The 21,492-nt window shown below is 37.6% G+C and overlaps 1 protein-coding gene across 1 annotated transcript in view; it reads right to left on the bottom strand.

Moving 5' to 3' along the window:
• The window catches only part of TMEM117 (transmembrane protein 117), a 585,912-nt gene that overhangs the window by 264,409 nt on the left and 300,011 nt on the right, over positions 1-21,492 (bottom strand). Inside the window, exon 4 of the mRNA XM_040233808.1 lies at positions 20,049-20,148. Within this exon, the coding sequence (XP_040089742.1) occupies positions 20,049-20,148 (100 nt within the window). The remainder of the gene's footprint in view (positions 1-20,048; positions 20,149-21,492) is intronic.

Below are 21,492 nucleotides of genomic sequence, written 5' to 3'. Positions count from 1 at the left end.
TCCAGTATCCATGGGCCTCCCTGTTGGCTCAGCTGGTAAAGAATCCCCCTGCAATGTGGGAGACCTAGTTGATCCTTGGGTTGGGAAGATGCCCTGGAGAAGGAAACAGTTGCCTACTCCAATATTCTGACCTGGAAAATTTCATGGACTGTAGAGTCAATGGAGTTGCAAAGAGTCTGACATAACTGAGTGACTTTCACTTTAAGTTACCTTAATTTACCAACAATGGGGAGATGATCAGGTTGATGAAAGGGGATATGTAATGCTCACTCTCAGACAAGATTCTTTGGGCTTCCCTGGTAGCTCAGCTGGTAAAGAATCCACCTGCAATGCAGGAGACCCCAGTTCCATTGCTCAGTCAGGAAGGTCCACTGGAGGAAGGATAAGCTACCCACACCAATATTCTTGGGCTTCCTCGGTGGCTCAGCTGGTAAAGAATCTGCCTGCAATGCGGGAGACTTGGGTTTGATCCTTGGGTTGGGAAGATTCCCCTGAAGAAGGGAAAGGTTACCCACTCCAGTATTCTGGCCTGGAGACATCCATGAACAGTGTAGTCAGACATGACTGAGAGAGTTTCACTGAAAACATTTAGAAGGGGCTCGGGCACAGGAGCACAATAAGTTTTACATGTGATTGTTGTTACTATGGCAACTACAATAATTTCTTTGGAATCACCAATTAGAATCAGAGTGCTGACAGAAGAGCTTCATAAACAGTACAATAAAATCCAATATTATTCAGTGGTTGTATTCATAGAAAATTATGTACAACTCAAAATTTTAAAATATAAGTAACAGTTTTCATTAAAATAATACTCATTGGTGGATTATTTTGCACTTTAACCAATCATTTCCTTTATAATTTATTTTCCAAAATGAAAAAATTTTAAAGTAAGGGAGAAAACTTGGATTTTTATATATTATCTTTCCTCCAAAATGAATTACGCATACACACACACACAGACACACACACAGACACACACACACACACGTTGTTGTTATTTAGTCACTAAGTTGTGTCCAATTCTTTTTGTGGCCCCACAGATTACAGCCCACCAGGCTCCTCTGTCCATGGGATTCTCCAGGAAAGAATACTGGAGTGGGGTGCCATGACTTCCTCCATGGGATCTTCCCGACCCAGGAACTGAATCTGCGTCTCCTGGATCTTCTGCATTGACAGGTGGACTCTTTACCATCGAGCCACCTGGGAAGCGTGTGTGTGTGTGTGTGTGTGCGTGTGTGTGCGTGTGTGTGCGTGCGTGTGTGTGCGCGTGTGTGTGTGTGTGTGTGTACATATATATAGTATGTATATTAGCAACAAAAAAACCTGTTTTTTTCCAAATACAGATACAGAAGTTTGCATGTTTTGCAAATATTTCTTCAAAGCAACATTCCTATATACAGTGACTTCTGTTCTAACAGCACGTAAACATAGATGTGTATCCACAGAGAAATGTTGATTCATCAAGGATCCAAGGTTGCATACATTCGTTACTTAAAGAAACAAAATGATTAGTCAAACAAGGACTGTTTTTGTCAAGGCATTTTTTTTTAATATAGGTGGGTAGTTTTTCTCAAAAGAAAACATAGATCATATACATATTTCTAAATGGTAACTGTAATATTTGCAAATAACAGTTTCCAGTGCTCAAGCTTGGGATTAATTCAAATTTGCCCAGGAATTGCAGATGAAGCCCAATATATTTATCACTCATTTGGAGGCTTCCCTGGAGTCTCAGACAGTAAAGAATCTGCCTCCAAGGCAGGAGAGCCCCTGAAAAAGGGAATGGCTACCCACTCCAGTATTCTTGCCAGGAAAATCCCATGGACAGAGGAGCCTGGTGGGCTACAGTACATGGGATTGCAAAGAGTCAGAAATGACTGAACGACTAATATTTTCCTTTTCACTATATATATATACGTATATATATATATGGAGAAGTATGTGACCAAAATAACTTAGATGCTAAGATAATGACTGATTCGGTGATTTAAAAGAGTTGATGCTGTTTGCAAATGCATGAGCCTTATTCCAGGGAGTAGCTTGGATATTTACACATGCTCAGTCTTTATTTTTATCCTTGGAACACCTTCAGGAAATGTCATGTTGTTTTTCAGGTTAGCGGCAGGGTCCTGCTAATTTACAATCTGCTGCTTCTCTCGCAGTCTTCCATTGGCCAGGGTTTTTGTGCTTTCATCCGCTCTCTGATTTGAAACTAGGAACCTGGGTGGAGATGCCCATTATTCTAAATTGCCTACATTTGTTTCTGTACCTTCTCTGTCATTTCCACATTAGCACTTTGTTTCTCACCAGGCAATCTGGTAGCTTGGATTCTTTCTTCAAGTCACTTTTAGTATCTCAAGAACCAGCCTAATTAAGTTCATTCTTTTGATGACTGCAACAGATTTTCAAGTAATTAATAATAATTTTGTCAGCATTTTTACTTTTAATGGTATGTTTAAGGAAAACAGGAAATACAGTGAAATTTGAGGGTATCAAGTGCTAATTCATAGGCATGCAGAAATTACATGACTCACAGTTTGATACCAAATCTTGTGATTATCTGGGTGTACATTATACTTATGAATTTCAAGGATGAATGGGTAAAGCCTTCATTAAAAATTATGGACCCACTGTTTAGGGAAAAAAAATGCTAACATTGAAAGTGGGGCTAACATTTGGTAAGCTTTCAAAAGCACAGCTCTGCAATTGTTTCAGCCTGATTAATCATTCACACCTTTGCATTCATTTTAGAAAACTAAACCATCTGACTTTGCTTTTGTTTCTCAAAATAATTTAAAAAGAGAGAGAGAAAGGTTTTTAAAAAGTAAATAATGTGATTGGACACTGCAGTATGTTTTTCCTGCAGGAAAAGAGAACAAGACCTCAAGTCTAACAAGCTGGCAAATAATATTTTCTGAAGGGATGGACAGTTGAAGAAGGCAGAGATTTTAAGGCGGTAACATAAGACCGTAATTATATATGAAGAGAAGCTCTTAGCATTTTGAGGCTCTACAGGTACCTGCTTTCCATTAAATATTTTTCCTTCACCCTTGACTTCCAATCACCCCAATCGCGATAGAATTTCGCCACAGATCCTCTCCCCTCACCAGCACAGGCCATCACATAGGCATTGGCCCAGTCGCTCAGGCTGCTGGCATCCATCCTGTACCCTGCAACCCTAGCTCCTCCTCAACTTCTCTGCTTGCACATTAGCCACAATCTGTCAGCCAGCTGTACAGCAGCAAGGAAACCAGAGAGCAGGGCAGTCACAGACAGCTATTGACAATACGGTCAATAATCACTTTTCCTATTGTGTAGAATCTCTGTAATTGACTTTTACAGGCTTTGCTCATTCTTTTAAAAGTGTCCAAATGAAATTTAATTTTTACAATAACATTTTAAAAGTTTATTTTCCATCTATACGCAAACACCCTATACACAACATTTAATACTGAACAATATAGGATTAAATTTCTTAAGATGTCATGGCAACCAAAGATGAAATTTGAATTTGAATAAAAGAAGTTGGCCTCCCTTAAAAATCTTCTCTTAGCTGGAAAGAATGCTGATATAATTTTATGTGGAGTCTTGTCAAGTACATTCAAGAAATGTCAAACCATATTTTTAGCCATGGAGTTTGCTTAATCCCATAAGACTCTTTCTCGCCTTTATGTTGACAAATGAACAGGACTGAAATATCAGGGATCTGGGCTTCTGTCAAGATCCACTTCGCATCAAAAGCTGTTGTTCTTGTGCAGCTGTTTTCTCAAATCTTCCAAATTAAAATCTACACTTACCTTATCTTTTGATTCCCCTGGGTATTCTATTGAATTCGTTTGTTGTTACACCTTAATTGACTCCAAGCTTTACTTTTATAGACAAGTCAATGAACTGTTGTGGAAACATAATGTGGCAGGAAAATCAGATGAGAGGCTCTTGATAATTGTCATTGACTAGGAAAATGTCATCTTTATGCATCTGCTTCTCAAGTTTGCTTCTTGAACGGCATGTTTAGCCTAAACTTCCTCCCTTCATATTTTTTTTACATATAATCCATTTTAGAGACTATAAAATTAGTATTTTCATAAAATCTGCAAACTGGACCCTACTAAAATAAACAGGACTAAAAATATATGGCAAGAAATCTTTTAAAAAATGAGCGAATTTTTGCCTCTAATCTTGATAGAGGAATGCCAGTACTATTGGAATTAAGAGCCCATCAGGAGAGAAAAATTATAAGATAAAGTTTGATGGCAGTTAAAGTTTTAAATTATCTACTTTGCATCAAGATTATACTTTAAGACTCAGCATTCTTCAACCTACTTTTTATCCACTTATTTCAGTAAATATGAATTCTTATTTACCCAAGATAGTCCTATCATCATTTGAAAAGTTTAACTGACAGACAAGTATTTGTTAAAGAATATAAGTCTTTCAGTGGGAGTTTTCATTATTAAACATATTTCATGCAGTTCATATCTTAATTCCTATAAGCAAAGGAGATTCTAGCAAATGATATAACATTAGCATCATGCATATTTATAATTTAGAGTGAGGTACTTAAGGTTGACCTCATTTTTGAAAATACTTATAAAATGGTGAATATACAATCTTGATGTTACTTCAGTTTAGCTTAGTTGTGGGAATGACAGTACAGTAAAAATAAAAAGATGTTAAAATTAGTAAAAAAAAAGTCTTCATTCAGAAAATGCAAATTGTGGACTATATTTTAAGATGTTCTCATTTATGAAACACTATAATTTTTAAATTAAGTAACACTAACAATATGAACAGTCATAATTCCACATGCTTCATTTTTATCTCACAGCAGTTCACAGTCATATTCTCTAAGCAATAATTATTAAAAGTAACCCACCCTCTGAGCAAATGGCAACAATACTTAGTGCAACAATATTTAGTAACATTTAATGCAAGTAAAGAATCAAATTAAAGCATGTAGAGAACTGGGGGAGTGGGTCATTTGCTGGTGGGAGGGTGGGCTAAAAGGAACTTTATGTAGAAGATACTCTATAAGAATAGGCAAAATGATGACATGACTATCCTTCTCCATCTCATGAACTGGGAGGAGGTGGGGGATGCCTGTCCTCTCTGGAGAGGAAGACTTCTTGAATAATTTGTGCCAAAGCCAAGGCAGATGCTACTGGTTAGCTTTTTAGCAAAGCTGGTGTATATTCAAGACAGTCTGCTGTGCATATCAGAAGGCAGTCAAAGTTGCTCTGTAAGAAACCCAAATCAAGATCTAGACATAACTGGAGGCGAGGGGAAATGAGCACTCACATCACCTTGTGGCAAGGTGTGTGCCTCTGGGGTGCTGCAACTCAGTGAGAAGACCAGCCCTCTTCTCACCCATTCTGCCTCTTCATTCCCCGCTTCATCTCTGTCTTGGACAGTCTCCCAGCAGCAACACAAGATTCCTTCCTTTGATTCCCTTCAGCCTTACTTAATATCAGATGGTTATGACCCCAAAGAATATGTCAAAATACTCCCACAACAAACTTACTGGAATCACCTAAGAGAAATGGTCCCAAACTTGCCTGCACATTTGAGCTCAAGGAATCCCACACCAGATTACAATCCAGACAATTTAAGTCCCCTCCCTGTTGACTCAGGCATCAGTGGTCTTTGAAGCACTCCAGGAGATTCCAAAGTAAGGACAAATTTGGGAACCACTGCCTGATTGGGGCTACCAGTTAAACAATAAGCTTGGTTCACTGTACATATTTAGAAACTGCCTCAAAGTGCTATGGATATTGACACTCTAGTGAGATTTGCACGGTGCAGTCAGCCAACAAATCCAGTGTGTGTGCTAGGCCAAGAGGCACCCATGCTGGTAATGGTGAGCCTAACCTCAATAACAAGCGTTTCATTAACACTTGAGAAAGTGTTCCTGGGAAAATGTTTCTGCCTACTTGAGCCTTCACTGTTTGGGTGAGATGAGCGCTAAGTGGTACAAGGACTGGGGTTGTTCTCATCAGCTGTGATTAGAGCCTAGGTACTTCCTGAGTCCCCTACATGTCCATCACCAAACAGGGAGAACCAACCCTTAGAGAATGGATCAGTTTAGGAGGTGTGTTGAGACATTCCAAAATGGCACCTGCCCGAAGCTCACTCCTTCATCCCCATCTCTCCGTGTTCATGTCGTGTGTCAGTCAGTCTGCAGCTTCACGAAAGCAAGAAGCAGGTGGCAAGTGGGTAGCATCTGTGTTAAAGTTACAGCCTCCTTCTCATTCCTGGTATTTTTGCACTAAACTGAAATTTTTTGTCTCTTTGTGGAAATACGCTCTCTGGTTCAACACCTCTTCTCTTCCACCCTGCTACTGCATACCCTTTTATCTCATACCAGAAATTTCACACTGTACTAGAGTGGCCTGGCCCTCGGAGCATTTGAAGTTGAAACTCCAGTATTTATTATTTATGCAAGTTTAACACAGAAAGCCACTGTCACTCATTGAAACTTCACCACAAACTGATGACTTAGGATATTCAAAGAAGGTGGGGAAGATCTGAATAGACTAAAAGATGGTGCAGGACAACAATTCCTACACAGCATGAATACCCACCAACTCAGCAAGTCTTTGGAGAAGGAAATGGCAACTCACTCCAGTGTTCTTGCCTGGAGAATCCCAGGGATGGAGGAGCCCAGTGGGCTGCCATCTATGGGGTCGCACAGAGTCGGACACGACTGAAGTGACTTAGCAGCAGCAGCAGCAAGTCTTGCGAAGGGCTGGCTGGGGCAAGGCACTGAGGAGATTCCTTTAATAGGAGGAGGTTAACACTAAATGCAATGATCTTAGAACTCCATTTTACAATATTTAATATATTCTAATGTTTACTTCATCACTCATTTGTTATTACTCTGTAGGTGATTTTGTTGTTCAATTGCTAAGTAAGTTCTGACCCTTTGCAACCCTATGGACTGTAATCCGCAGGTTTCTCTGTCCGTGGCGATTTTCCAGGCAAGAATACTGAAGTGGGTTGTCATTTCTTCTCCAAGGGATCTTTCCAGATCAGGGATGGAATCCACATCTCCTGCATTGGCAGGTGGATTCCTTACCACTGAGCCACCAGGGAAGCTCCTGTAATTGCTTACTATTAATATGTATTTAATAGGTGAGATTAATGAATAAGGGATGAAGTGTCTTAGGTTACTTTGCAGCATCAAAATTGGGGAAAATATTTTTAAATTACACTTAGAGACAACTTAGTTCATGAGTTTTATCATGTAAAAATATTAGTAAAAATAAAAAGATAGTGGGAATGTAGCAAAAATATGGTATCTGTGGAAATGTTTGGGCTAAAATTGTGCTAAAAATAAAATTGTACAATCCTCTGTTTAGTAGAATACATTGTTAGCTTCACAGGGCTTTTGACACTAGAAAACATATTTTCTCAAAAATATTATGATCTATGCACATGTGTGTTAAGTCACTCTAGTTGCGACCATGTCTTTGCAATCCTATGGACTGTGGCCCACCAGACTGTCCATAGGACAGTTTAGAGACTTTCAAGATAAAGAAAGTAAAATATGTGAATAGGTACCAAGAATAATAATTCTGCTTATATTTTAAGTGTTCATATAACCAAAATAAGATTTGTAAAATATATATTTGCTTTATTATACATGAATATGTTATTTTTGTATTTTAGAAATAATTATTTTTTAAATGGTCTTTGAAAAGACATTTTATATCTCTACCAAAACAGTAAATCCAATTTGTTGGTAAAAGAAATATTTCTCTTTTTAAAACATTTTTATTTAAAACAAAATGTTTCAACAATTTAATAATTTTTATTATCCTTAGTCCCCTTTTAATACTCAAAAGCATTATATAAAAAGGTTGTAAAGTATGGGCTCCCCAGGTGGCTCAGAGGGTAAATAATAAACCTGCAATGCAAAAGATACAGGAGATATGGGTTCAGTCCCTGGGTCAGGAAGATCCCCTGGAGGAGGGCATGGCAACCCTCTCCAGTATTCTCACCTGGAGAATTCCGTAAACAGAGGAGCCTGGTGGCCTATAGTCCATGGAGTCGCAAAGAGCCAAACACAACTAAGCGACCGAACATGCAGTCATAGTAAAGTACTAAGTCACTATATAAATATGCATTTAATGAATAAATGAGTTTAGATATCTAGCATATGGTTAGACAGAAAGTTGATTCATTCTGCTAATCTTTATTGAAGCAAAATAAGATGCATTATGGTTTTTTGAATCTGCACTTGGATTTTTAAAAAATCATCCATTGATTTTGTCACCTCTAGTTGAAACTGAAAATGTCAAATAGAAATTAAGATAACTATATGATAAGTCAAGGGAAAAGGTACTCAGATCTTGAAAATTATTAGCTTTCATTTTTCTTCCATAGCTACAGGTTCACAGTATCTTTTTCATGATGTATTTTAAAACCTTTATGAGAGGTTCAATGAAAATGGAAGGCTACTCTCCAGGTTTCCTGTTTCATCTCAACCACTTGACTCATTTAGGTAATACTTCTCAAATATATTCTCGGCAAAGTAGTCAAGAATAATTTGGAATTTTTAAGTTGGTATGAGTGGTGTCCTGACTTTCTTTCTGTGATCCCTGGTATCTAGCATTAAAGGAACAACTGATGTGAACTTACTCTTCTGTTCTATTTAATATCTTCATCAATGTCAAAGGTCACTTATTTTATATTATACTTAACTGATAAGTCCCATTAGTATTGTACACTCAGTTTAGTCCTTTTCTTGTGCAGTAGCATGTTCAGGAAGCTACTCATTGAGCAACTGGTAGTCTAGTGAAGGATACTGGAGTCAACCTTAGGTCTGGGATAAAGAGCAAAAGGAAGTTCTTTATTTCCCAGCCAGATTTCAGATATATAAGAACAGAGAAGAATATATGGCAAACATGGTTTTACTTCATCATTCGTTATCAAAATATTCCCTCTGCTCACTCAACTACTTCAGTCTCTTGAAATATGATGTACGAGCTTTTATAAACAACAGCAATGAGACATAAGTACTAGTACTTCATTGCTATAAATTTCATTTTGATGTTTATAGAACATTTAACTACAAATGCAACATACACTGTGAATATAAAAAATCTTTACTGCTCAAAAAATCCTTGAGGCAAACAACTGCTTAAAGGATAACAATTTTATGTAAACAAAACACTTGGGACTTAAAAAATCAGGAACTGAATTATCTATCTTAAAAATATCACATAAAACTATTTTCTTCCAGCCTCAGAAATAACATGCTTTCAAACACCTATATTTGTTAAAAGGGAACAGGAAAAATGTCTGAGTTTTCTAAATTTTAAAAGGATTAGCTTGTACACTCATGGTGGATTCATGTCAATGTATGGCAAAACCAATACAGTATTGTAAAGTAAAATAAAGTAAAAATTAAAATTAAAAAAAAAAAATAAAAGGATTAGCTTGGCTAAGATGTGATGTACTATCACTTAGTACTTAAAAAGATACACGCTCCCCTCTCCCAACTAATGACTAAATTAAACAAATTTTATTCACACACTGGCAGAAAAAAGTATCAAACCAACAAAAGCTATATTCCATGTCTTGTTAATGTTTATGATTAAATACCCTCAAGAAAAGTATTTCACTTGACAGGATAGTATAGTAGTTGAAAGCATTGAAAACTAACTGAAATTTTACACACACATACAGAAAATAGTGCTTGACCCACAGGAAAGGCACTAAACTAACAAAAAAAAAAGTAAAAGATAAATAATCCAACTACTTTCAAAATTACTACATAAAGAAGCACATAGCTTCTTTTTTGAGGGTTCTGAGCTAATATTAATAACCAGCATTCATTTCACTATATAATGGACTTTCAGAGGCAAAAATATCAATGTCTCCTAGTTTTTATTTAAACCTCAGGCAAATGATTGATAAATGGTGCTCTAAAAAGTGTGGAATATTGAGTTAGAAAAATCACAACAAATGTGCAGACAAAAAGGACACCTGCCTTGTGGAAGTACAAACCAGGTAATAGAAATATAGTATAATGAAAAGATGCTGAAACTAAGCTAGGGATGGAAAAGATGAATGTGAGTATCTCCTGCCTCTAGTGGGAGTGTCTCTCTATAAGAGACATCCATAGTGCCTTTCACATCTTAATGTAGCTCAATCCAATGCACTTTCCTGGTACCCTTCATATGCTTAGAATAATATATTCCACACATTTTTAATAAATAAATATAAAGTACATACATAGTATAACATACTATGGAATTTCTGATAGATATTGAGGTTAGGAGAGTTACAGCAGAGATGGACTTTGTGCCTCTATTCTTAAATATCTATATTCTATACTACAATCTATTTTACTCAGAAATGCTTTTTTTTTAACATTATATTCTGTTAGTACTTTAAAAATCCAAGAACCCTAAAAAGCAAAAGATGCTTGATCACCATTTGTGATGCTATCAGAAAATAGGAGGTTAGACTCTCCAGTCTTATTAATTTTTTAGTAAGAACTTATTATTTTGAAGGAACATGAAACACAATGCTAAAATATTTATAGATACATTAAAATATTTATACATGCAAAGTCAAAATGACCATATTTGGTTCCCTCTAAATTTTCCAAAGAATAAAACGGAAATGTAAAAAATATTTCCTCCCTTAGATTTCTCATTTCAATCAAATAATCAAATGAACTGACAATGTTTTTTGACAGTTATGGGTGCCATTCAGTATAACGTTCTTGGGTTTTCTGTGTTATAGTCAATGGTGTGTCACACCCATGTCCCCTTCACCTACTGGTATACTCCAATCCCCAGGAACACAAAACCTGCCCAGTGGTTCAAGTCAAGGATAGACTACCTGAGACTATGACCACATCTTTGCTCACCTCCTTCCCCATCTGTCCCTTGCTTCTCTCATCTCCTTACAGATTTCCCTGAAGAGCATTTCCTCAATGTGCTTCCAAATCCACTGGCATACACTTTACTGTGGTATCTCACTTAAGAGAGAATCTTCATAGAAAGATAGCATATTACTTATTTAAAGGATTGATCCAGTTTCCTATTTCACTGTATAAAATAATGAAAAGCAATGTAAATTTACCAAGCATGGAGTATAGTATAGTCATGAAATAGCTTCAGTGAACAGGCAGAGAGAGCAAAAGAGAAAAATATCAGAGTAACACTGGGCTCTTGGGTCCAGCTCCAACAGTTGTTCAGTCACTAAGCCATGTCTGACTTTCTGCAACCCCATGGACTGCAGCACACCAGGCTTCACTGCCCTTCACTATCTCTGGGAGTTTGCTCAAATTCATATCCATTGTCTCTGCTATAACTCTCCATTGAGTCAGTTACGCCATTTAACCATCTCGTCCTCTGTCACACCCTTCTTCTCCTGCCCTCAATCTTCCACAGAATCAAGGTCCTTTCCAGTGAGTCAGTTCTTCCCATGAGGTGGCCAAAGTACTGGAGTTTCAGGTTCAGCATCAGTCCTTCCAATGAATATTCAAGGCTGATTTCCCTTAGGGTTGACTGGTTTGATCTCCTTGCTGCCCAAGGGACTCTCAAGAGTCTTCTCCAGCACTACAATTCAAAGCACCAATTCTTTGGTACTCAGCCTTCTTTATGGTTCAACTCTCGAATTTGTACATGTCTACTGGAAAAAACAGAGCTTTGACTATACAGATCTTTGTCAAAAATGTGATGTCTCTACTTTTTAATACACTATCTAGGTCAGGAAGCAACAGTTAGAACTGGACATGGAACAATAGACTGGTTCCAAATAGGAAAAGGAGTACATCAAGGCTGTATATTGTCACCCTGCTTATTTAACTTATATGCAAAGTACATCATGAGAAACACTGGGCTGGAAGAAACACAAGCTGGAATCAAGATTGCCGGGAGAAATATCAATAACCTCAGATATGCAGATGACACCACCCTTATGGCAGAAACTGAAGAGGAACTAAAAAGCCTCTTGATGAAAGTGAAAGAGGAGAGCGAAAAAGTTGGCTTAAAGCTCAACATTCAGAAAACGAAGATCAGGGCATCTGGTCCCATCACTTCATGGGAAATAGATGGGGAAACAGTGGAAACAGTGTCAGACTTTATTTTGGGGGGGCTCCAAAATCACTGCAGATGGTGACTGCAGCCATGAAAATAAAAGAAACTTACTCCTTGGAAGGAAAGTTATGACTAACCTAGATAGCATATTCAAAAGCAGAGACATTACTTTGTCAACAAAGGTCCATCTAGTCAAGGCTATGGTTTTTCCAGTGGTCATGTATGGATGTGAGAGTTGGACTGTGAAGAAAGCTGAGCACTGAAGAACTGATGCTTTTGAACTGTGGTGTTGGAGAAGACTCTTGGGAGTGCCTTGGACTGCAAGGAGATCCAACCAGTTCATTCTAAAGGAGATCAGTCCTGGGTGTTCTTTGGAGGGAATGATGCTAAAGCTGAAACTCCAGTACTTTGGCCACCTCATGTGAAGAGCTGACTCAATGGAAAAGACTCTGATGCTGGGAGGGATTGGGGGCAGGAGGAGAAGGGGACGACAGAGGATGAGATGGCTGGATGGCATCACTGACTCGATGGAAGTGAGTCTGAGTGAACTCCAGGAGTTGGTGATGGACAGGGAGGCCTGGCGTGCTGCAATTCATGGAGTCGCAAAGAGTCGGACACGACTGAGCAACTGAACTGAACTGAACCGAGGTTTGTCATAGCTTTTCTCCCAAGGAGCAAGTGTCTTTTAATTTCATGGCTGCAGTTATCATTCACAGTGATTTTGGAGCCCAAGAAAATAAAATCTGCCACTGTTTACATTTTTCCCCGTACATTCGCCATGAAGTGATGGGACTGGATGCCATGATCTTAGTTCTTGGATGCTGAATTTTAAGCCAGCTTTTTTACTCTTTAGCCCTCATCAAGAGGCTCTTTGGTTCCTCTTCACTTTCTATCATTAGAGTGGTATTATTTGCATATCTGAGGTTGTTTATATTTCTCCCCACAATCTTGATTCCAGCTTGTGATTCATCCAGCCCAGCATTTTGCATATAAGTTAAATAACCAAGGTGACAATATACAGCCTTGACATACTCCTTTCCCAATCTTGAACCAGTCTGTTTTTCCATGTCCAGTTCTGCTGCTTCTAAATCTGCATGCAGGTTTCTGATTTTTCCTTCAGTTTTCATATATACTTGTTCAATGAGTTTGCTGACTATGGTCCCTCTATTCAGTGTTTCACAGTTTAAATTCTTTTATTATGATAGTTCAGTAAAGCTATTAATGCTACTTAATTTTACATATTAAATCAATTCAATTATACTCTTTATTCTGTCATTTTGAAATATCAGAGTAAAGAAATAATTAGAAAACTGGCATTGATCATGATATGAATTAATAAACTCAATTTCAAAAAGATAACTAGCTAGATGTAATGTTGGTTATATTCTAGGTTAGTATTCACACACAAACTTAGCATTTGCAGAACAGTCCTTAAAATAATGATGTGTATATAACAGAAAAATTTGAACTAAATAAACTATGACTAATTTGGTGAAATGAAAAAAGTATAAATAATCACATCCTTTCCTTAGTAAGCATGCAATAAACATGGGACAATAGAAAAACTCACCAAGTTTCACGTATGTATTCATAATTACAAAATTTATTTCATATTTTCTATGTTTAAGCTAGAAAGAAGGGATGGTATGGGGAGGGAGGTGGGAGGGGGGTTCAGGATGGAGAACACGTGTACACCCATGGTGGATTCATGTCAATGTATGTCAAAACCAATACAATATTATAAAGTAATTAGCCTCCAATTAAAATAAATAAATTTATATTAAAAAATAATAAGCTAGAAAGAATAGTTTACTCTTGAATGCTGCAAAGGTATTTCTCATCTCTATTCTGTTCTAGATTTGTAAATAAATACTAACCCAAAAGTATAAATTATTTTCAAGTATATACCATTCTTTAATTATTTCTGCCTCTGTCCACTGAAGTTTAACCAATTTTCTGTCTTATATAGTACAGTAAAAACTCTCTGCTTAAGTGGTTGAAGGGATTTATCTCAACCTAGTTTTCTTCCATTGTCCCCAGGAGCAGAACTATGCCCCTGAAAGCAATAATGACCACTCAAGAAACCTCCTGGTGGGATCTGAGAAGCTCAATCTTTATATTGCCAAAGACTGTGTATTGTATAAAAGGTACATCACCATTCAGGAGAATGATACACTTGAACTTATTTACAAAACAGAAAGACTCAAAGACACTGAAAACAAACCTATAGTTACCAAAGGGGCACAGGGTGAGGGATAAACGAAGAGTCTGGGATTAACATACTTCTACTGGGGGCTTCCCAGGTGGTGCTAGTGGAAAAGAACCCATTTGCTAATACAGGAAACCTAAGTGATGCTCGTTCAATCCCTGGGTTGGTAAGATCCGCTGGAGGAGGAAATGGCAACCCACTCCAGGATTCTTGCCTGGAAAATTTCACAGATAGAGGATCCTCATAGGGCTGCTAAAGAGTCAGACACAACTGATCAACTAAGCACATACTCTATAAAAGAGATAGCTAACAAGGACCTACTATATAGCACAATGAGCTACAATCAATATCTTGTAATAACTTATAATGCAAAATAGTCTTAAAAAGAATATATATATGTCATACTGAGTGAAGTGAGTTACAGAAAGACAAATTTGATGATATCGCTTACATGTGGCATCTAAAAATAGATACAAATGAACTTATCTATAAAACAGAGATAGAGCTACAGATGTAGAAAACAAACTAAGGGGGTAAGGGGCAGGGTGGGGGGTGGAAATTAGGAGATTGGGGTTGACATATACAGACTACTATATATAAAACAGATAACGGCCTATATGGAAATAGAATTTTTAAAATGAGTGCTATATGTATAACATGCACTTTGCTGTACACCTATAGCTACCACAATCTTGTAAATCAACTATGCTCTAACAGGAATTTTAAAAACAATTGATTACTTCCATTCAAGGGTGTTTCCTAGCTCATGTCCTCCTGATTATGGACACAGGCTCAGCAGGAGGAAGTGCACAGCCTTATTGTCGGAAGGCGGGAAGGGAGCTGGTATATGAAAGTGCCCCGAACAGTACAGCTCCCATCCCTCCAACCTTGACAATACTTTAGAATGCCCATTTTATAACATGAAGTGACAAAATTGAACAAGAAAAGAAAATAAAGAAGTTACTGCTATGTGTTCTTACAATATATTTATTCCCACAATAAATATTTCTTGAGCACTTTTTTAATGCCTGTATACACAGTATGTGGTTTTATGATGTAGGGTGCTTTATCATGACATTAGTGTTTACTATTGGAACTGTCTTCACTTTATTTTTATCCTTCTTCACCTCTCTACTAGTGGTAAAACCCTATCTGCCAATGTAGGAGACGAAAAAGACTTGGGTTTGATCCCTGGGTCAGGAAGATCCCCTGGAGAAAGAAATAGCAATCCACTCCAGTATTCTTGCCTGGGAAATCCCACAGACAGAGGTGCCTGGAGGGCTATCGTCCACATGGTCACAAAGAGTCGGACATGACTGAAGTGACTTAGCACACACACAAGCACCTCCCCACAGCCACGGACTTCAAACCTAGAATGTGATGTCCCTGTCACTATTGTGAGCCATGTACCACCTACTGCTGTAAAAGAAAGTCACCAGAGCAGGAGGAACCAGGGGCTGAGGAAACGGATGAGGACAGGTATAGGATAGGGATAGATAGACAGCAAGTAATTTTTCTTCTGGTGAGGGACAGAAGCAGGTGTCATCACCATGTCTTCAAAAATCCCCTGTCACTTTATAGCTCAGCAGAGCTGTGACCTCTGTCTTTCAAAGGGAGGGGTGGTCAAGCTGAAGCCATGTGCTGTGGGACTGTCCGACCCTCCTCAACTCCTTGCTTAATGGCACAGAGTGTGGGCAAATATGGGGATACACGGCCATGGTGTCACAGAAGACACCCGTGTGTTTGCTTTTGTGTCTCTGCAACACAGTAAAAGGGCCGGCTCAATGCTGAATTAAATAACTGGTCATTTTATATATTTCTTTTATCCTAATTTTTTAAAATCTATTTTTAAAAAATAGCAACTTTAACCCTGACACATCGCCCTCTGCCCAAGGCATACAACAGAGTCCGGAATAGCCAGGACTGCCAAGGAATTGAACCAAGCAGAACCTGACACTTAGTAGTGTGAGGGCCAAAGATTTTTGCTGGATTGGTTCATATTGGCCTCACCTGTGGATTACATCAGTTCTGCAGTGCCTTTTAAAACCAAGGGAAACTTCTGAATTATTTCCACCGGAGAAAAATTCTCTATTTTTACAATATATGAAAAGGCATACTTTTATCAGAAATGTAAATAATCACTTGCTTTTCCACAAGTCACCTTCATCATTGATATTCATTTCATGATGAGAATTCTTTGGACAAATGAAGGTCAAAGCTTCCCTAGGCTCCTCTCAAGAGGAAAACTATTATTTTTGTAAATGTTATCAATGCACACATATGTAGACATATAAATATTTATATGGAAACATCCTGCCTAGTCAGTGAATAGAAATGGGGACAGAAATGATGTGCTCTGGGAATCCTCTCTGTGTGACTGAACTTTCAAATCAGGAGAAAACTTTTTTTTTTCCCCCATCTCTGTCCCTGTGACTAACGGGAAAAGGTCAGTTTTTCAGATAACATAAGCAGAAAGGGATTTTGATTCTTCCTCATTTTACAGAAAGGAAGAGATGAGCGACTTCAGAAGGTTTGCTGGCTTAAACCTGTAGCACAGTTTTCTTGACTCTCAATCCAGTCTTAATCTACAGTATAGGAAAAGGTAAAAAGCTATAAGGTTAGCTAGTAGAAATAGAAGAAATTAAAGTACTAAATTTAAGAGAAACTCTGAAGATAATCTGGATGATGGAGAGAAAGACTACAGATTCAACTGTGGAATTATTGGTATTCCCTTAAACCACAAGAGTAGGGCAGAAGACTGCATGGTAAAAATCCAATCAGGAAGGGTTAAAAGGCAAAGTCATACCCTGCATTTGCCTCTCAGTGCTGCCCAGACATTGCACCTGACCTTATGGTTCAAAAGAAAAATAGCTTAATTATAAAAATAACATAACCAGTCAATATGGGCAGAGCTATATACACAGCGTGTGTATGTGTGTGTGCGCTCAGTTGCTCAGTTATGTCTGACTCTTTGTGGCCCCATGGACTGCAGGCTGCCAGATTCCTCTGTCCATGGCATTTTCCAGGCAAAAATACCAGAGCAGGTAGCCAGTTCCTTCTCCAGGGGATCTCCCTAACCCAGAGATCAAACCTACATCTCCTGCATTGCTGGAAGATTCTTTACCTCTGTACCACCTGGGAAACCCCTATATGGCCTAGGAAACACTATTTTGTGGGAAAGTCTGAGGAGAAGTTGGGTGGAATTGGGTCACAAATAAATAACTGTGTCATCATGGAAAAGAAAGCGGTTTCTGTATCAAATGGCTGACTTGAGCCTGCAAACTTCAAAGCAGACCTTATGTTTCGTTAGTCTGTTGCTTCTCCCTGCCTTTGGTAAGGGTCAGTGTACATTTCCGTGAAAAGGAAATGTACCGTGGGCAATAGGTAGAAAATTTCAAGTGCCTGGACCCCAGGTCTGAGATAAGGTGGGATTCTTATGCTCCTGGAGCTTCAGAGGAGGGATAGAAAGTCTCCAAAGCCTAAAGTTTGGATCGATGCCCTTCCTTTGCATTACTTCAAGGGACTGGGACCAGTCAAGAGGATGGGGGTTCAGAAACATGAACAATAACAATAAAGCACTTATATCTCCCTTATACATCAGCATTTTAAGTCTGGTCCCAGGACCACACGTTTAATCTTCACAAAAATCCCAGGAGCAGCAATCGGAACTATTAATCCTTTTTAAGACATGTGCAAACTAAGGCTCAAAGGATTGTACATTATTTGTGGAAGGTCAAACCATAGGTGGCAAGATTAGAGAATCCAAATTTCTGAATTGATCCAGTTCTCTTTTGCATTTTATTAAGTAGCCATCATAAAATGAGTCAAAATCATAATTCGCAATAAATGCAAAAATTTCCAGAAGGCATCAGCTCAGAATTTAAGGAAATTACGAGTTTAAAGTTGATCTTTCCTTTTAAATGGTTTTTCCCAGTGGAAACAGATGAGGCTGCCTGGTCTTAAAGTCTAGCTTATTCTCATTCCTATTTCTAGTGATTACAAACAAATAACATTTTCAAATTTCAATTTTAAAGATAATAAAATGGAAAGCATCTGATAACATTCTAAAATTAAATAGAGGAAGGAGGAGTTTCAAAAACAGGCTAGGCAAACTCTTTTATGGTCACTTGCAAAATGATGACAGTAGTAGCTATTAAGAAATAACTGCTTCCTGTACCCTGAAAACACCTGTTTCAGGTAAGAAACAAAGCTATTAACAGAAACGGCAGTAACAGTTGTGACAATCACCCTGCAGTATCAGGAACACGTCTATAGGGCATGTCCCTGCCAAGTTGTGTTTAATTTGGGCATGATCTTTCTTTTGGTAGGTCCTCTCATTTTTAAGTGAATGAATTTGAATAAAGCTAATTAGGATTAACTACACTTATGAAAGGTGTCAGTGAATGCTAAAGTGTTCCATTTTTATAAGCCCAGGTGGCTCAGTGGTAAAGAGTCCACCTGTCAAGCAAGAGATGCAGGTTCGACCCTTGGATCAGGAAGATCTCTGGAGAAGGAAATGGCAACCCATTCCAGTATTCTTACCTGGAGAATTCCATGGACAGAGGAGCCTGGTGGGCTATAGTCCATGGAGTCGCAAAGACAAGACTTAGCAACTAAACAATAACAACAACGCTCTTTGCATTCTGAGACTCTCTTATAAACTTACAGGACCCAGAGCCTTTAAGCTACATAGTGTCCTTAATTAACTCAGTGGTTAAATACAGAAATTACTCTCCTGGCAGATGAGCCCAGCATGAAACATGGTTTGTCTAATTGCTGCAGACACAAAGACTGATAAGGCACGAAAGAGACTAAAACAGATAACTCTCAGAACTCCTTAGTTACCATTCAGTTAGTAGGTTCAATGAGGAAAAGAAATGCAGAAAACCATTTTTAAAGTCCTTAAAGATACTTCATGTGTCTTATCAGACAGCCCAAACAGTATTTCTTACCTTAAAAGTGTACATGTCAAAAACAAGCAAACAATCCTTATAAAATTATTTAAAATTTCCCAGAAGAGTTTTCCATTAATTTGATGAATGTGTATGTCCCACATACATGCGTATATATATATATATATATATATATATACACACACACATACATGTCTATACATATACATATATACACACATAAATGTACTTTATATATACAAATATATCTCAGGAGACAGTCATCATTAGTATCATAATTGTATTGATGCTTTTTCCTGAGGTAAACAGATATTGCATATAATCTCTAGATTTGTCTTTCTCATGAATTTGTTCCCCTTGCAAGAGAGGTAACTTCTGTCCTAAACCATGAAAAATAGTGTGTACTGAATAAAATCCAATTCACATTGGTTGAGAAAAATAAAACTGTATCTTTAACCCTTGGGAGGACAGAGGAATGATGTAACAAAATAAACAGCACTGCTATGTCAAAAAGGAGCTGGGCTGACAGGAAGACCAACAATTAGAGCTCAGCATTTCCAGTGACTTACTGCTTGGAAGTTTAGGGATAACTGGACTTGGATTATCTAACAAGCCTGTTACTGAAATGACTGTTTAAATTTGGTGAAACAAATGAGACTTTTTCATGTTTGAGGGCTTTGCACAAGTGCAATAATGCTAACCATGAAAACAAGATCCTTCTTTTTTCACTTTGGAATGTTATTTGAAATATAACATGAAATAAAATAATTCATGAGGCTATTGATTTAAAAAGAAAAATAGTGTGTATAACATTATGAGCATGTCTTCCATCTGACATTTGAAATGGGTGAAGTTAAAATTTCTTACCATCCAAGCTGTGACAAAGTCCCCCATCCAGGTCCCTACTGCAGCTAATTTCATGAAACTTTCATTTCGGATGCCCATATAGTCTGTAATGATATATGCTCTGTGGAAACAAACACACAAGACATTGTCCAGACTCAGAGAACCACACAGTCAAAGCTTTCTGGTTCAGCAACACTCAAAAGGGAATTTTCCCCCTTTTAACAAACTTTCTTGCTTTTGTCTCACCAGATGCGCTTATAAATCTGAAAGGCTAGGAGGAGCTCTGAGGGTGTCTGGGTCAGTTCCAATTAGACTTGAAAACTGACTGTGGCTACACCAATTACCATGTGCCTTTCATTTTTGAGCTGCAGGACTGACAACAGCTTTTGGAAAATCAAGCAGAAATACTCAGCAAAGGCATCATTCCATGCTCACTCAAGTATGAGGAGAGCAGAAACAATTCCTGAATTAGAGTAACTAGAAAGGAAGAGAAGAGCTCACTTTCCTCCAGTTCTGTCTTCTCAAAGTCAGAACTATTGAAAAGATGCTGGGAGTAAGTTTTAAGTATAATGTCATATCTGAATAATGTTCAGAAGAAAGTCAAGACTTGGGAAAAATTTCCACGTAGGGAAGTGATGTAAAATTTTAGTCAAATACATGTGACTTAAATTATTATTTAATAGCAATCGCCAGATTCCACTTCATCACTTGGCGTAGCTAGTTATTGTTTGCTTGCTATTAAACACAAGTTTATATTCCTCAGAGCTCAAAGAAAGGTTCAAAGGTACACCCAACTACTAAAAACAGGTAATAAGATCATGCTTATTGCTTATTAAGCATTTTCATTTTCTCGTTTGATAGTCAAGAAAATCCTAACTATCATTTTTCCCATTTGTAATTTCACTAAGAAAACTGAGATTCAAAAATATCACTTACCCTGCCCAACCAATACCACCTAACTAATGAATGGTACCTAGGAACCAAATTTCTCTGTACATATTTTTTAATTCTAAGTATTTTTTTCAACTCAGTTTTCTTTTACTTTAAATTTTGTTCCTTTTCTTAAACATGATAATACCTATACAACTTAGAGTACCCATTAGATTAACTTTAAAACAACATGCAGTAGATAAATGTTTGTTAGTTATCTATTGAAACTATGAAGAAGCACATTTTTGAAGTCATTGAGAGTTAAACTGCTTCCAATTCAGTTATTTTTTCTAGAGTTATTTCAGATAGTTTTTTATCTGATATTTAAATGCACAGATATTTACACAGATATTTAAATAGTTTTTTAACAACAAAAACAAACATAATTCTTAACAACTTTTTCATGTGCTTCATCTACTTACTTTGGAGGGGCTATGTAAATATCTTAAGGTCTCATCTCAAAATTCTGGGTCTTATTCCATGTGTTTCCATAATAGCCAAAAAAAAAAAAAAATTTAGCTACCAAAAACTGCAT

This window comes from Oryx dammah, unplaced genomic scaffold, assembly GCF_014754425.2.
Source record: "Oryx dammah isolate SB20612 unplaced genomic scaffold, SCBI_Odam_1.1 HiC_scaffold_29, whole genome shotgun sequence".
NCBI lineage: Eukaryota > Metazoa > Chordata > Mammalia > Artiodactyla > Bovidae > Oryx > Oryx dammah.
Note: the sequence above shows the minus strand (reverse complement) of the source record. Positions and strands in the feature narration are given on the sequence as shown.